A 17,423-nucleotide genomic window follows, 5' to 3' on the forward strand; every position below is an offset into this window, starting at 1 on the left:
AATAACTTACACATAAAATATAAATGTGCACTTATTAAGGCCATAAAATAAATTTATTAATGTGATTGAAATTTTACCTTAAACCAAGGCCAAAATCGAGTATTATGTCGAATTTTGGAATGTACACCAGTCATATTTTTTGGTTGTATAAATGTTGGTGCTATCTTACTAATTGCCTCGGCAACTATTTTAACATGCCGGTTAATTGTTTCAAGTGAATGTTGAAAAGTTTCACAATCGTGAGGTGTGAGTTAAAGTGACTATATGTGGGTGCGAATAATAAATTTTAAAAAATAATGATGTGATTATAAATTTTATTTACATATAAAACAAATGGTTAGTAGATATAAATGTGGGGTTGTTTTAACAAAATATAAACTAATGGATCAAGTATTGTATTAAAATATCTCAAATCATGATATGAAATCACCATGTAATTCCATATCATGGTTTTTGGAGAATATGATATCACCTCTCATGATATGGAATCATGAGATGAAATCAGCGTAAAATTGCATGTCCAAACGCTGATTTCATCTCACGATACCATATCGTGATATGATATCGCATAGCCAAACGCCTACTAAGTAAATCCTTTGAGATCGTGTCTTTTCTTTAGTCTAAAGAGTATATACACAAGAAAATTTAGAGTATTCTAAAAGTATAATGAAGGTGTACTTAAATAAGAAAACTTTCAAAAATAGCATATATTAAGCCTTAAATAGGACTTTGTAGCTATAGTTTACTTAATTACGAATAATAACAAAATATTAAAAGAGTGAGATCTAGGGAGGAAAAAAAATACAAATATGAACTGATTTGTATAAATGAATACATATTAAGAGGAGAGAAGCGATTGCAAAAGAGGGAGGAGAGAGATTCTATTCTGTATTTATTTTGTGTCTATTGTATTCGAAATACAACGGCCTATCTTTGGTTAGAGCCATTGCATAACCTATCTTTACAATAAAATGGCACATCCTGTTTAACTCCAAATGGTAAGTACTCTTGTTTCCAGTAGTTATAAATGATTTATATTACGAGTTTCAAAAATACTCTTAAAAAATCAAACCATATACACATTTAAGAGACAATATTACGAGTTTTAAACCTACTTTTAAAAAATTCTTACTTATAACAGTTTAATTACGTGTTATAACATATCAATTAAATTTAACTTTATTTAAAATTTACTTTATTAAATGATTAATCTTTTTATATTTATATATTATTAATTATTTAATTATATTGATTGCAGTTCCTTTTATATAATTAATAGGTGAGAGAAATAATATTAATGAGAGAGAATCAATTTGTAATTATCTATTACACCTTTTAAGGGATTTTTTAACTTATTCAAATAACTTTTATTTATTAATGACTATTGGGGCCTTCAATTTTAAAAAAATAAATAAATTTATCACCCTATATTTTAACATGTAATTTTCTTTCTCTTTAATCTTCTTTTTTTTTTTTCGCTTTTCTTGATGTTTTTTTAATTTTAAATTTTGATATTGTTTTTTTTAATATGATTTTTTTAGAATTAAGAATTCTATATTTTGAAAATTTGATTTCGTTTTTTATTTTAATTAATCTAAAACTCGATTTTTTGAGAAAAAAAACCTTTTTACTTAAGTTTTGAACTTGTTTTTGCTGTGTTTTTCAATATCTATAATACTGTTTTGTTGGTGAAATAAGTATATTTAATTCTGAAATTTATTGATATATGTAGATAATATGAGATCATAAAATCTTTAATAAGGATTTCTTAAGTTTTAGCTTAAATATGATAAAAAAAAAATCACACTTGAATACGGAATATAAATTGAAGAGAGAGGAAAATATTGAACTTGTATTAATTATTGCAGTTTAGACTTTTAATTACATGTTTTGATTTTTGGGTGATGTATATTTCTTTTGCTACAATTTCTGACAACAACATTATAATATGCATTGTTTTACAACCAGATTTATTCTTCCCGGATTGATATCCGTTGGATACTAATTTTATACATTTTTATTTTTTGTATTTGTTCTAAAATTTCAAGTTGGATACCAAGTGTATATAAATTGGATAAAACATTAACTTGTTTTAGATTGTCTAATTTGGTTGAAATATTAGTTACATTTTCTTTTTTCATTTTCAAGTGGGATATCTGTTGGATACCAATTGAATACAACGTTAACTTGTTTAGGTTGTCTAATTTGATTGAAATCTCAACCACATGTTGATTTTTCAATTTTCCAATGGGATATCAATTCAATACTAAATTTATACAAATTGGATACAATATTAACTAGTTTTACGTTGGCTATTTCAGATGAAATCTCAATTACATATTTTTTTTCAATTTTACCATTGGGACGTCAGTTGGATACCAAATGTATACCAATTTCATACTAAGATTTGACTTAATTTTTCCAGTCAATATCAATCACATACAAACATTACCTATTTTTTGAGTATACATTTGAAAAACACTGAATACACAAATGATTAACTAGCACACATAATAAATATTCGGAAATTATAATTCATTAACTTAAAAGACAAAATAAATCAAAACGTGAGTTTGCCACAATAAAACAATCAAATCAAAATAAAAATAAATTATGTCTTTTTTTCAGAAGGGTAATTTGAGCATGTCTTCCTATTGTGTTCCTCACAACGACATGTACTGCACGTAATCTTAGACCTCTTGAATTTTACATCAACAAACCATTTACAAGTTGTGGTCTCCCTACAATTCTTTTTGAACTAGGCGACAATAATTTCTGCTCCGACACTTTTTGAATTGCATATTTTTCTGTTTCATCATAAATTATTGTGTCAATATTATATCATACAAAAATACAAATAACTTTTATACATATGTTATATCAATATATAAATTTCATACCATTTTTATGCTTACAAAATTCATACAAAAGTAAAAATACATATGTTATTTTAAAACAATTTCATATGTAATTACAAAATACAAAAGTAAGAACACATATGTTATATCAGTATACAAATTTCATACAATTCATATTCACACATTTCTTACCTATTTCATGCCAAAAGTTATCAATTATTCATACCAGGATCATGCCACTAGAATACCAAAATAATTCCAACTTAGAAAATATTAATTGTCATTTCTTTAATAAATAGTATACCAAATTCATTACATTATTATTCTCAAAATTCATTACAATATAATGCGAAAAAAAAACCCAATCAAACCAAAAATCGTACCAAAACATTATCGATTGTCATACATGCTTGGTAGTATAAGTATACAAATTCCAAAGAAAAAATTATCTATTTTTTAAACCAAAAATATACCAAAAAAAAAAATGCGTCAAACAAATAATGAACAAATTCAATGTTCATACCAAAATATAACGTTATACATTTTAAAAAAAACACCATAATTCAAATTATTATACACAACAAAAAATCTGAAATCAGTATACAAATTTCATATAATTATTATGCACATTTTTCATACCTATTTTGTCACGCCCCGAGCTACCCCCGAGACACGGACACGGGACCTAGGACCACAAGTGATCCCAAGCTAACTCTGCTGGCATGATCATGAGCATACTAAAGATAATAAATTGATGTGGAAGCTAAATCATACAAAAAATGAAAAGATGAGGAATACCCATATACTCTAACTTAGATAAATGAAAACTAATGAGTTTAATACAAAGAGGGATTAACTCAATACTAAGCTGAATCTAACTATGTCTGAAATAAACATCTAAACTGACTAGAAATGTTGGGACATGCCCCAACTAGATCTAGCAAAACTGAAACTGAAGGACTAAAAGCGATAAAGATAAACATGTCACCAGTCCTCGAAGAATGAGGACTCATCACTGATGTTGTTGAACTGAAGATCGGGAAGCAATCTAAGCGTGATCTAGATGCTAAGAACTTGAACCTACATCACGAGAAGATGTAGCGCACGTATACGTCAGTAATTGAAAGGTACTGAGCATGCATGATAGAGTAAAGCTGAAATAACATATAACTAAACAAAGCAATAAAGCAATGAAATAATATGAACATGATATATATACAGAATGCTGAGATAACTTAATACAATGACCAATTTATAACATGCTGAAACTGAATGCTGGATATACTGATAAATGGTCAATGTAATAAGATCTGACTGAACTGTGGGAGCTACTAATAACCGACATAAAACCACATGAGCTAAATATAGAGTCCGATGTATACTCCCCATCGAGAGGACCCAATACACCCGGCCAAAAGTGAAGAGACATGCTGGCGTGATCACTAACTGATATTGCCCACAGAGGGCACTTACACCTACGTGGCTCATAGTTCTGGGACTATATGGGTACGCTGAACCCTGGTCCAACTCGGTATTATTCTACTCCCAATGGATTTAGTGATTAACTGGTTATGACTGAATTTCTGTAAATACTAGATAACTCAAAACTGAACATGCAAACTGAGAATGCAACAATTAAACTGATAATGATGCATTAATAACTGAGGCATGTATAACTGAATAACTGAGATATCTGACCTAGAATGTGTAATTCAAGAACTAAAGAAATACATAGCTAGGGTTCTGAAATTCTTGCGAGAAACGATGTAATAACATGATAATCTGATTTGGAACATGTTAATAACTAATTCATGATGATCTGCTATAATTCTAGAAACCCTAGGTTTGTTCGTAATCGTGGAATCAAGAATCTGACTGAATTCTAGGGATCTAATGGGCGAAAGGAACCCACTAGTGAAATCCCACATACCTGGTGACGAATTCCACAGAGATATCTTTCGATTTCGGGGCTGAAACTGAAGGAAACTTGTTGCGTTCTTGAACTAGGGTTCTTGACCTCTTTTCTCCTCTTAGCGTTCTAATTTTTCTAAGTTTGATTAATGATTTGACTTAGGCAAGTTCTAGTTATGTTTCTAGGCTTAAACTGACAAAAACCTTATGATTTAGGGTTTAAACGACGTATCTAAGGGGTTAAATGAAATAGGAAAAGACCAAAAGACCCCTGATTTAACTGCTGTCGAAGTGACTGATGGGCCGTCACTCAATCTACGGTCCGTCGATTGGGGTCGTCGATCGAGTCTGCCCGACAGGGCTTCACTAAAATGAGCATAACTTTTTACTCGAAGGTCGAATTTTAGCAAACTCGGTGGCGTTGGAAAGAGGATTCAATTATCTATCATATCATAGGTCATGAGACATATGATTCCTTTTGTGCTAAGAGTTATGACTATTTGAAGTTGACCCAAATCACAATTTTCATCTAACTGGTTGCTAACCCTTACCTACGGTCAGACCTACGGACCGTGCTAATCAACCGTCAATCTGTACTAAGCTGGGCTTTAGGGGCATCGATCCATGGACATGAACCACGGTCTATGACTTGACCTACGGACCTAGGTCCGGCCGTGGGTCAACACTTAGCCGAATTCCTGGCTGAGTTCTGGGGAAGGTTGCTGACACCAACCACAGACCTGCAGGATGGACCGTGGGTCCTTCTACGGTCCATGGATGGTGCCCGTGAGTGCCACCTGCAACACCAAAAATCTGCAATCTGGTCTATTTTCGGATACGGGGTGTTACATATTTCATGCCAAAATTATACCTATTTCATGACATAAGTCGTCACTTTTTCACAACAAAATCATGCCAATATAATACCACTTTTAACTATTAATTGTCATTTATTAGACAAATAGTATACGAAATTCATTCAAATATAATTCTAAAATCGTACCAACATGGTATAACCAATATACCAAATTCAAATAAATTTTATATAATTTTTAAACCAAAAACATACAAAAAAAATGAATGTTCAAACAAAAATCTATACCAATTTCAAATAAATTTTATGTAATTTCAAAAGTGAATATTCATACCAAAAACGCCATAATTAAAACTATTATTCACAAACAAAATATGAATATATTTTTTTTCAGAATCACTGTTCATAATTTTTTTGAACGTTTGGTTTGTATTACAATACAAATAAAAAATCGCAAAGAACACTAACCTGAAGGATCCCATCTACCACCATGTTTTATTAATACTAATAAGAAGCTGTCCAGAAAATAAAGATTATTGAATAAAAACAAATATGAATTAGATGAGAGTGACAAGATTTTTGGAAAAAAATTGAAGAGAGAGAAACGTGGAAGAAAATGGATGAAATCAGAATTTTTAATTAATTTTAACAAATTAGAGTGAAATAAGAAAACTAAATATTCTTAATTAGTATGAATTTCCTTAATTTATGCTAATTAGTAATTATCTTCAATCAATTCAAATTTAATTAACACACTTATTTCCGTTTTTTTACCCTTTTTTTTTTTTCAGAAATGAATTATTTTATTTTTTTATCTTTTTATTTTTTTCAAAACAAATTTTTACAATTATTTTAAAAAAACTTTTTTCTTTTTAAGAAACTGTTTCAACCTGAAATTTTATATTGTTACAACTTGAAAGTTTAATTCTACTGCTATAACTTGAGAATATTAGTCTAATATATTTCATATATGAAATTTTCACATGCTTTATTAGTAAGCTCACCAAATGCATTATCTAGCGAGGAGTTGTGTTTCAGTACCAAGACACAGCGCATGAATTTGCAACAAACAGTCGATATATCAAAAGAGGACATTGCATGCCTTGTCGATTTGGAACACAAGCTCTAGATTTGAACCATCATAGTATTTGCACTTAAAATAATGCAAATGCCAAGATAAATTTCAAAATGGAAAAAACAGAGCCAGATGAGAGAAGCTATATATCAACTAGGCAATGATAAATTACATATATACTAGACATAAGTAAAGACACTAGCTTCAAAGTCACTCGAATGTAACTTTCATATATGATCGGTGTCTCTTTCAGGATCTAAGGACAGGGGATCCTTGGGAGTCATTTGTACATTCATCTTTGGTGACATCTATGATACTCCTTTTACTCTTTTCTTCCCTTCGTGGCTAATGATTGTCAATCTAACTGAGATGTGAGGCAATCACTTATTGTAGTGTTAGCAAGAATGGTATCAGCATTTCAATGCCATCAAGTCTCTCTGCAATATATCCCAATAATACTAAAAGGCACTACCAGCTACTTCCCAAATGGGACATGATGGAACTGGAGTCTGCAGCCACTCCATCGGTGAGAATTTGAGGAAACAAATCTTGAAGATTTATTGATATCCACAAGACAGGAAAGACTGTATCCAGAGTTCAACCACATGCCAAACAGCAAATAATCAATGTAAGTTCACATTCTTATTGAACTCTAAAACTTGCATACAAGAACACAAATTGCTTATAATTAATATTGAGACAAGCCTAGTTGTCTTTTGAAATTTTAAGAGTCAATGGGGCACTCTTTGCTGTAAGGTTCAAGACATAGCAGTCCTTTGAAATTTCCTTTTTGTTCAAGTAACGAGAAGTGTGACTATTAAGAAAGTTATATACACCTCTACTATATATGAGACTTGGTATTGTTCCTTGAGAGTTTTCAATTAACTAAGAACAGTATACGAGATAAAGGTAAGTATGATGATTTAAAAGCAGTATTTCGGGGGGAAAGGAAAACCATTCATAGAGAAAAACAAAGTATTAATCTAAAATCCACCATTTGCAAACATTTTATGGACAAAAACTTACCTTAAAATGTCAAATGACATACAATCAGAGTCTCCAAAAGCACCACTGATGCAAATTGAATAGAAGTCAAATTTCGGTCAGCTTTTTCCTCTCTACATTACACCTCCTCTTGTGCAAAAGAAACTGTAATATACCAGATATGACAAGCTAATGGTATGCCAGTAAAATACTTTTCTATACTTGAAGAGAATGAACAGTTTTTTTATTCAAGAACCATACCACTTAATAACTTCCATTATACTATGTAATGAAGAGTATTACATTCGAGGATTAAGTGATGAATTCTTTATTGAAGGATAAACGTGCAAAACAAACGAAACGTTTGAATAATTTGAGATATATTCATACAGAACTTCTTTTCTAGAACTCGTAGAAAATAAAAATTAAAAATGTGACTTATGCAAGTCCTGAATTATGATTCCACCTACTTTAACTTTTGGAATATGGGAAATGTTGGACCACTGGGTGTTTGGGCCACTCCGATTGTTGCAACTTTCTTCTAACTTTGGGCACCCTTTAATTTTTAGGTACCATAATTTAGTGAGGCCTCGCATGGCATCTTTGGATGGCAGATGCTCTAGTTTTTCGCAGTTCTCTAATCTTAACTGTTGCAAAGTAACAAGGTTGCCAAGCCCATCCGACAAAGCTTCTAACAATGGACAACCACAGATCGTTAGATTCCGTAATTTGCGCATGGCATCTGAGAAGTCCACATGTTGCAGCCGTTTGCACCTCACTAAATGTAATATTTCAAGAGAAGTAAGGTTGTCAAGTCTATGAGGAAGAGCCTCAATACCGAAATCACATATACTGATATGTGTTAAGGCAGAGAGTTGCATAAGCTGATAGGGCAGAGAATCCCAATGCAAATGTCCGAACACAAGCAGCCTACGAAGGGACAACAACTGCTGAATGCCATTAAAAATCAATTGGAATACCTCAAAATCCACCATCTCTGAGAAAGGACCAATTTCCAATGCCTTTAACATGGTGAGGTGGTGAAGGCCCCCTGTGAGTACACTATCCAATTTGGGACATTGTAATATAGACAAATGGGAAAGTGAAGGCATATCCCCTGCATATAAAGGGAAGGAAACTAAGTTGTTACAATAGTTGACCCTCAAATTCTGTAGAGACCGGCATTGCTCTAGCATCCCACTTGGTAAACTGGCCAATCCACCACAATACCATAACTGAAGATTTTGTAGGGAAGTCAAATAATTCTCTCCACTGGGAACAGGAAAGGAACTGAAATTGGTGCAGTACTGAATCAGTAAGCTCTTAAGAGAATGCAGATTGTACAAGCTCTGTGGCAATTCACGAAACTCTCTGCAGTCTGAGATCGACAAGTGTTGAAGAGAAACGTTGTTGCGTAGCATCTCATCTGGAAAACAAGTGAGCTCTTCCACAAAAGAGACACTAAGCTTTACGAGCGATGTCAAGTTGCTGCACAAATTCAATAGTGGCATTTCACTGTCAACTACTTTAATGCTCAATTCGCATAGGATTTCAAATTGCTTCGGAGTACTTTTTAACAATGGACAGTAGCTAATCCTCAACTTCTCAAGCCCAGGAAACATTCTTACCCCACTTGTTGTTGGTATCGATTCCACTCCCTTCCACTCAATAAGGCTACGCATATTCTCCAATACTAGTTCTTTTAATGACGGGAACACTTGGATAATGACATTATTGATGCTTGATCCCATATTGTTAACCTCAATACCATAAAATGTAGTTCCGATGCATTCCAGCTTATGGAACCCTACCAGTTCAAGATGCCGAAGGAATTTCAGTTGGCCAAGAGATGGAATTTCTTTGCAACTTCTGCAATTACTTAATTTCAACTTGACCAAATTTGGTAGCGACTCTTCATTGAACCATGAAGGAAATCTAGTACCCAAATATCTCACCACTTCGAATGTTTTCAAGTTAGGATGTGGTTGAAGACCATCCAACACATGCTCAGCATTGATCTCACATCCTTCTGATTCCTGACGGGACCATAAATATGCCAGCTTGTAAATATTCGATTTCTCTTGTAAATATGCTGTTAGAGCTTCTTCTCTACTACGGACCAATTCCAGCTCATTGATACTCAATTCACCTCTAAGGTTCTCCAAACGACCTAATTCTTCTATGCGATGACCTTTCTCCAAACCCACATTGAAATACTGTAGGGTCTGAAGACAAGTCAATTGTCCCAGGTTAAGTGGCATCTGAGGCGAAGAATAGAAATATATGTGTCTCAAACTTATCATATTTCCCATCTCATATGGAAATTCCTTGAGTGAATAACAGTTATTGACTCTAAATGTTTGCAAATTATAGAGCTTGCAAATGGAGTGAGGCAAGGCTGTGATCTCAGTGTTCGAGATATCTAGATATCTCAAGTATATTAGCTTCCCGATTGAGGCTGACAACTCCTTGATTCTTGATCTGGACAAATTTAAAACTCTCATGAACTTAAAGTTCAACAGCATATCTTCTGATATATAGTTGCTTCTCCAGAACAGCGTGCACAACCGTCCTGGCTCATTTATCTTATCTATTTGATCACTTGGTGAGTCCCACCCAAAGTATCGCACTTGAGAAAGTTTTTCTCCATCATTTCCCTTCGGATCAAATAGTTTAGATTTGAAGATATCTCCAGCCAAATCATGCACAAGATCGTGCATCTTACAGTATTTTATATTGTTATGCTCATCTAACACAACATCTTGTAGCAAGGAATTTCTCAACAAGAGTTGAAAGAAGTTGTTCCCGATGTCTTCCATCACGGTGGTCTCTTGACATGGATGAAGAAAGCCTTCTGCCATCCAGAGTTGGATTAGTTGGGCCTTTTCAAACATAAGATCTTTTGGTAACATTGCAAAGTAAGCAAAGCATTTTTTTAGATGTGGAGATGGTAGATAATCATAGCTGAGTTTTAGGATTTTCTTTATGCTATTTTCTCCATTATCATCTTCACCTGCAACAATGGGGTTGCCATCAAGAATTGCTTGCCATTCATGTTTTTCCTTGTTGTGTAATAGGCCTCCCAACACACTTGCAGCCAACGGTAGACCTTGACACATTTTAACAATCTCGTTGCCCATGCTCGCTAATTCTTCTGGAACCCTGCCATCAACAAATGCTTTTTGTTTGAAAATAGACCAACAATGATCTTCTCTTAGCTTTCCCAACATATGAAGATCTGCTGCTACTGTGGATGCCACTCTCTTCATACGAGTAGTCACAAGAATGCAGTTTCCTTTGGCTGTATTTATTCCTCTCAAGGTGTCCACGAACTCATGCCACGATGTAGAGTCAACACACCACAAATCATCCAGGACTAGCAAATAGTTTTTTCCTCCCAATTTATCTTGTAGCTTCTTGACTATTATATCTCTCCTTTGAACCTCAACTTTCCTCTCTGTCAATGATTCAAGGATTTGTTCAAGAAAGCTCTTTGTTTCAGGCATTTCAGGTAGACACAACCAAATTCTCCTTTCAAAGATTTGCTTGATGTGTTCATCATTGTAAATCTTCTTAGCCACAGTTGTTTTCCCTAAACCCCCCATACCCACTATGGGAATGGTGCACATAACAACATCCTCCTCTCTCATGTTCAAAATTTTCTCCTTTATCTCAGCAACATCCAAATCTCTACCAACAACATCTGAAGCAACTACTAAGGAATCTGTTTCTCGAATCGGTAGTATTTTCCGAGAAGGAACTATGAGTGAGTGGAGACCAAGGTCTTTGGCTACCTTGTTTATAGCGGTCAACTCTTTATTAATACTGTTGATTTTTCGAGACATTTTGCTCTTAAAAGCAGTATGAGTAAAGAAACCACTGACCTTTTTAATTGGGCTGTTTCGGATGTTCATCACTTTTGCTTTGAGAGATTCATATCTGAATCGATCAAACACATTTTCAGCATTTTCAGCAACTCTCTCAAGCCTCCTGAGCCATTGTTCGACAGACTGTTGTTTCTCAACTTGTGGTGTTTCAACATCATGAAGGAAAGCTTGGATTAAGGATACATTTTGTGTGAACATTTCCAGATCTTCGTTGAAATCCCTTGAGCTGTTGATCTCCTTGATAGTGAGAGAAAGCAGCTTGTCAAGCAAAACTTTAACAGTAGCAGCAAATACAGGATCGGCCATTGTTGTGTTTGCTTCTTCACAAAATCTTCTTTCTCTGTACTAAAGTCTTCTCAAAGTAAGTCTTCTTTTGGTAGTTGTTTGCAGAGAAAAAGCCCAAAAATCAAAGTAGTTCCTTATTTTGGGTTAAAGATTCAAAGTAGTCTTTCAGTTTTCAAATAGAGCACTAATACTCCCTCATCTTTGTAATACTAGATAATGTTGCCCATGCTATGCACGGATCCAATAATATAAATGACATATTTTGGGGCTAATAACCGAGTTTTTAAAGCGATTGTTTGCGTGGATAAAAGAATAATTTTTTTTTATCACAAACCTATACTTTCTTTGACGCTATTTAAGGCATAATAAGACTACCAACATACAACATTTTGTAAATATTTTATATTGTCAATTATCATGATTTATAGTATTTTTACGATAGATTCACTTCAAAAATCAGTGCAATTTTTTGTATTTTTTTCAAAACATATTTTATGTTGTCAATTATCATGATTTATATTATTTTTACGCAATTTTTAAATATAAAAAAAAATAAGACAAATAAATTAAGATGGACCCAATATATGTTATTTTTGTTGTCTCAATTTATGTGACACAAATGAAATTTGGAGAGTCATCCAAATTTTCATATTTTTTAAAAAAATATTTTTTAAGTTATTAATTATTGTGATTTATAATATTTTAATGTAACTTTGAAATAACGTACATTACTGGTCACTTTGTCCTAATTTATGTGATATGGATAAAATTACAAAATTAATCCTTTTAAAATGTCTTTCAGATATTTTAAGTTGTTAATTATTATTATTTATAATACTTTTTTGGTAATTTTAAAATGATATGTGTTATTTATATATATGAGCCTGATAGAATTCTGAGAGTCAACATATTTTATTATATAGCTTTTAAATATTTTAAATTGGCAATTATTGTAATTTTTAATGCTTTTTAAGTCATTTGTAAATGATATATGTTAGTAGAATTGATTGGGACTTTTCCATTTGTGAGATATATATATATTTCTAATTATTTTAAAAGGGAGTTTATGCCTAAGTTCTACTATATAATAAATATAATATATAATATTCAAGAAAGTCCCAATCTTGAATATTATATATTATACTTGGGCATATAGTAGAATTTTAAAAGTCCCACAAGTATAATATATAATATTGAAGATTGGAAAAAGTCTCAATCTTGAATATAATATAGTAGAATTGGGTCTAAACTCCCTTTTATAATATAGTAGAATTAATGCTTTTTAAGTCATTTGTAAATAATATATGTTAGTAGAATTGATTGGGACCTTTTCATTTGTGAGATATATATATATATATATTTCTAATTATTTTAAAAGGGAGTTTATGCCCAAGTTCTACTATATAATAAATATAATATATAATATTCAAGATTGGGAAAAGTCCCACAAGTATAATATATAATATTCAAGATTGGGAAAAGACCCAATCTTGAATATAATATAGTAGAATTGGGCCTAAACTCCCTTTTATAATATAGTAGAATATATATTAACGTACTTTTGATCTTTCTCCAAACTTTACATATTTTTTAACATTGATTTTATTTACAATTTTATATATCGAATGTTCAATCGTCTTTTTATATACTAGTATACGTACCCGCGCATTGCGTTGCTATATATGAATTTATGATTAATTTAATTTCATGAAACACCAAATAGTTGAAATATTTTTACATATTTGTCCTTTATTATTCTTATGTTGTATTGATATATTAATATATTTTTCATATTAACAATTTATTAGTTAAAAATATTTCACATGAAATGTAAAATATCATAAGATTAAATGGCATGTTAGTATATTTTGCATATATTTTTTTTCAAATCCAAAAGATTCAAAATATTCTTTACATTCTTAAATTTGTGTCAAATAATAATAGAAAAGTAATTTAAGATAGAGTCAATATAAAATAATGTCATAATAATAGAAACATGTACATGACATATACATCTTTTATTAATCATTGAAAATAATTAATTACAAATAGTGAATAAGTTACTTTTAAACTTTCAAAAAAGAAAATAATAATTTAATTTTTTATCAATGATTAGATGTCGAGGAACTTATCAATTTTTATAGTTTATTTTGCATATATTTTTTTTTCAAATCCAAAAGATTCAAAATATTCTTTACATTCTTAAATTTGTGTCAAACGATAATAGAAAAGCAATTTAAAATAGAGTCAATATAAAATAATGTCATAATAATAGAAACATGTACATGATATATACATTTTTTATTAACCATTGAAAATAATTAATTACAAAAAGTGAATAAGTTACTTTTAAACTTTCAAAAAAGAAAATAATAATTTAATTTTTTTTATCAATGATTAGATGTCGAGGAACTCATCAATTTTTCTAGTATTCTATATTATAGTAATTACTACGTAAATTACTTTTATGACTATTGTAAAATTTATCATAATATTTAGTACTTATTATTTTAATACAATGTGTAATCGTTGTTTATTATTTTCTTCAAATTGTTATTTTTGTTTAATCATAAAAAATAATACTTACAACAATTTCTGTTTTTATTAACTTAAATATATTTTAATACAACGTGTAATATTTACTTACTATTTTCTTCCCCGTGTTATTTTCTTTAATCATATATCAATAATACAAACAACAATTTAATTTTATTAACATAAATACTTTTAGTAATAATTCTTCTAATGTTCTATTAATAATAATGATTGAAATTATTTATGATCACTATTAAAGTTTCTACATAATTGAGATAAAAATTGAGGTACGTACAAATAAAAATATTTTTGAACAAACGAAATAGTTACATGCACTATTAGAGAGTACGTTCTAGTTATGTAATTATATTACAATTATGATAAAGTCGGAAAAGTGTAACTATCTTCAAAAATTATAAATATTAAATTCAAAATTTGAACTTTTAATTTGTCAGTCTCAATTATTTAAAAAATTACAAATAATTTTATAATTTTAAAATAACTAACTTATCATTTTAAAAATAATTTTATAATTCCTAATTAACTATTTAAAATTTTATATAAATTCTATATTTTTTAAAAATGTCTGAATTCCACGTTATAAAAAAATAATCTTAATTTTGAGTTCACTTTGATCTAATATTTTGAAACACGTTACTATTTGTCTCGATCTCATATGCAATGGTACATATGCTCTTATTTATTAAATGGTAATTTCTAATTAACTAAATGATCTATTATTTATTTCAGTATTGACAAAATAATTTTAAATTATCTGATATCTTGTAATATAAGAAGTCTTTTTTGTACATTTAATTTTTAGAATAGTTGTATATTCTATAGGTTTGAAGGTTCTAAATTTCAAAGACAAACCATTTATTTTAGGTGTAGTACCAATTTTAAAAAATTATATTTTAAATAAAATTTAACTGAACAAATGAACAAAATTTTATTCATACTTTAATATTTTATCACTCACAAGTATATTACTAAAAAGATATAAGAAAGTGGAATAATATGCATAAATCATGATATTCTATATTTATCGATACATTATATTAATATTTCCATAGTAATTAAGATATTCAATTGCACATATTTAGCATTTTAAAAATGTGAATATATTACCAATAATCCAACAATCAAAAACATGTTAGTGTAAATGATTGAATAAAAATTAACAGAAAATGAAAAAATAAATAAGTATTAGAATAAATTCACTAAAATTAAATTTAAAAAATAATGTACAATCTAAAAAAAATATTAATCACAATTAAAATATCAAAGATTACAAATACAAATGTAAATAAAAAACATATAAAACTCATTTGATTTAAAGAATTTAAGTACATAGTATCACAAAAACAAATCAAATTGAATGAAATAAACTAAAACGTCACAATAAGACATTATACTTATCAATATCACTTTGATAAATATTGTTCTTCTTTTTCTTGGACTTCCACTTTTTCATTTGCAAATATATTCAAATTTTCTTCGGCTAGCCATCAAATAATCGACCTATTCACCCCATAAAAAAATGAAGATAAGAAGAATGAAACTAATTTAACAAACAACATTACACATTTGAAGAAGAATAGATTCATGGTTCAATCATTTGATTTAAAGAATTTATATACAAAATATGACAAAAACAAATCAAATTGAATGAAATAAACTAAAAAAGAAAACACAATACAGCATTATAGATCTAACAATATCATCATTTGCAGAAGTTTTTCATTTTGATAAATATTGTTCTTCTTTTCTTGAACTTTCAAATATATTCAAATTTTATTCGGCTAGCCATCAAATAATTTACTTATTCACTAAATAAAAAGATGAAGATAAAAAGAATAGAAATAATTTAACAGACAACATTACACATTTGAAGAAGAATACATCCATAATTCAATAATAAACACATGTTAATATAAATGGTGGAATAAAAAATTAACAGAAAATAATAATAAAATTAAAAAGTTTTCGATTAAAAAGTATTAGAATAACTTCACTTAAATTAAATAAAAAATAACACAGTCATAAAAAAATATTAATCACAGTAAAAATCATCAAAGATTGCAAATGAAAATAAAAGAAGAACATAAAAAACTCATTCGATCTAAAGAATTTAAGTACAATATATGACAAACAAATCAAATTGAATGAAATGAACTAAAAAAAATTCACAAAAAGACGTTATAGATCTAACAATATCATCATTTGCAGAAGATTTCCACTTGCATAAATATTGTTCTTCTTCTTGGATTTTCACTTTGTTATATGCAAGTATATTCCAACTTTTTTTTCCAGCTATTCGCTCCATAAAAAGATGAAGATAAGAAGAATGGAAATAATTCAATAAATAATACTACACATTTGAAGACGAATAGATCAATTAATTTTGTTAATGACTTTATTTATGTATATATAGGGAATAGAGATAATGGGTAGAGTAGTTTTAGGTAACCTCTTTTAATTCAAATTCAAAAGGTAACTACTTTGCCATTTTTTTAAAAATAGTTACGTGAGTTGGTTACTTATTTTAAAAACTAAAGTATATCTTCATTTAACAGATTTTTTTAATGTGCAGGTAGCTTTGCTATTTGTGTATTTAAAATGATTGATGCACGTTTTTTATTTTATTTTTTCTTTTCTACTTTTTTAAGTTATAAAGAAAAAATATTATTTTAAAAAAAGAAATAATATTCTTTAAGAGATCTATCAAAATGGCAGTGGTTTTTTTTTCTTTTTCAATTCACGTAAGTTTTAAACTGCTATTAATTTAAATAAGTTTTGTAATGTTAAATAAGTTTTAAAATGTTAATTTAAGAAATACTTTAATTTTATATTTTGTTTTTTTTTAATTTGTTTTTTTCAATTTTTATTTATTATTTAAAATATATTTAAAAAAGTTTTCATGAAAACTGATTAGCAATTTAAATACATTGTTATAAACATTATTATAATATTATATTATTATTACTTTTATTAGTACGATAATTATTTATTATTATTTTTACTATTTAAAAATTTACCTTTTAAAAATAGTTGGTTACTCTTTTTTTTATTTC

General features: G+C 29.4%; 1 protein-coding gene and 1 long non-coding RNA gene across 4 annotated transcripts in view; one reads left to right on the forward strand and one right to left on the reverse strand.

The window, feature by feature from the left end:
* Positions 1 to 17,423, forward strand: part of LOC125865728 (uncharacterized) — a 204,349-nt gene that overhangs the window by 18,291 nt on the left and 168,635 nt on the right. The window contains exon 2 of the long non-coding RNA XR_007446388.1: positions 10,964 to 11,153. This is a non-coding gene — a long non-coding RNA (uncharacterized LOC125865728). The remainder of the gene's footprint in view (positions 1 to 10,963; positions 11,154 to 17,423) is intronic.
* Positions 1 to 17,423, reverse strand: part of LOC125865716 (putative disease resistance protein RGA3) — a 185,948-nt gene that overhangs the window by 7,402 nt on the left and 161,123 nt on the right. For 2 of the 3 annotated variants that reach the window (XM_049545940.1, XM_049545939.1), the window contains exon 3: positions 7,920 to 10,123. The exons of the other annotated variant lie outside the window; for it this stretch is intronic. In XM_049545940.1, the coding sequence (XP_049401897.1) occupies positions 8,068 to 10,123 (2,056 nt within the window). In that variant the 3' untranslated portion in view covers positions 7,920 to 8,067. Of the gene's footprint in view, positions 1 to 7,919; positions 10,124 to 17,423 lie in introns of those variants that run through there. 3 annotated transcript variants of the gene reach the window in all.

Source organism: Solanum stenotomum, chromosome 5 (genome assembly GCF_019186545.1).
Source record: "Solanum stenotomum isolate F172 chromosome 5, ASM1918654v1, whole genome shotgun sequence".
NCBI lineage: Eukaryota > Viridiplantae > Streptophyta > Magnoliopsida > Solanales > Solanaceae > Solanum > Solanum stenotomum.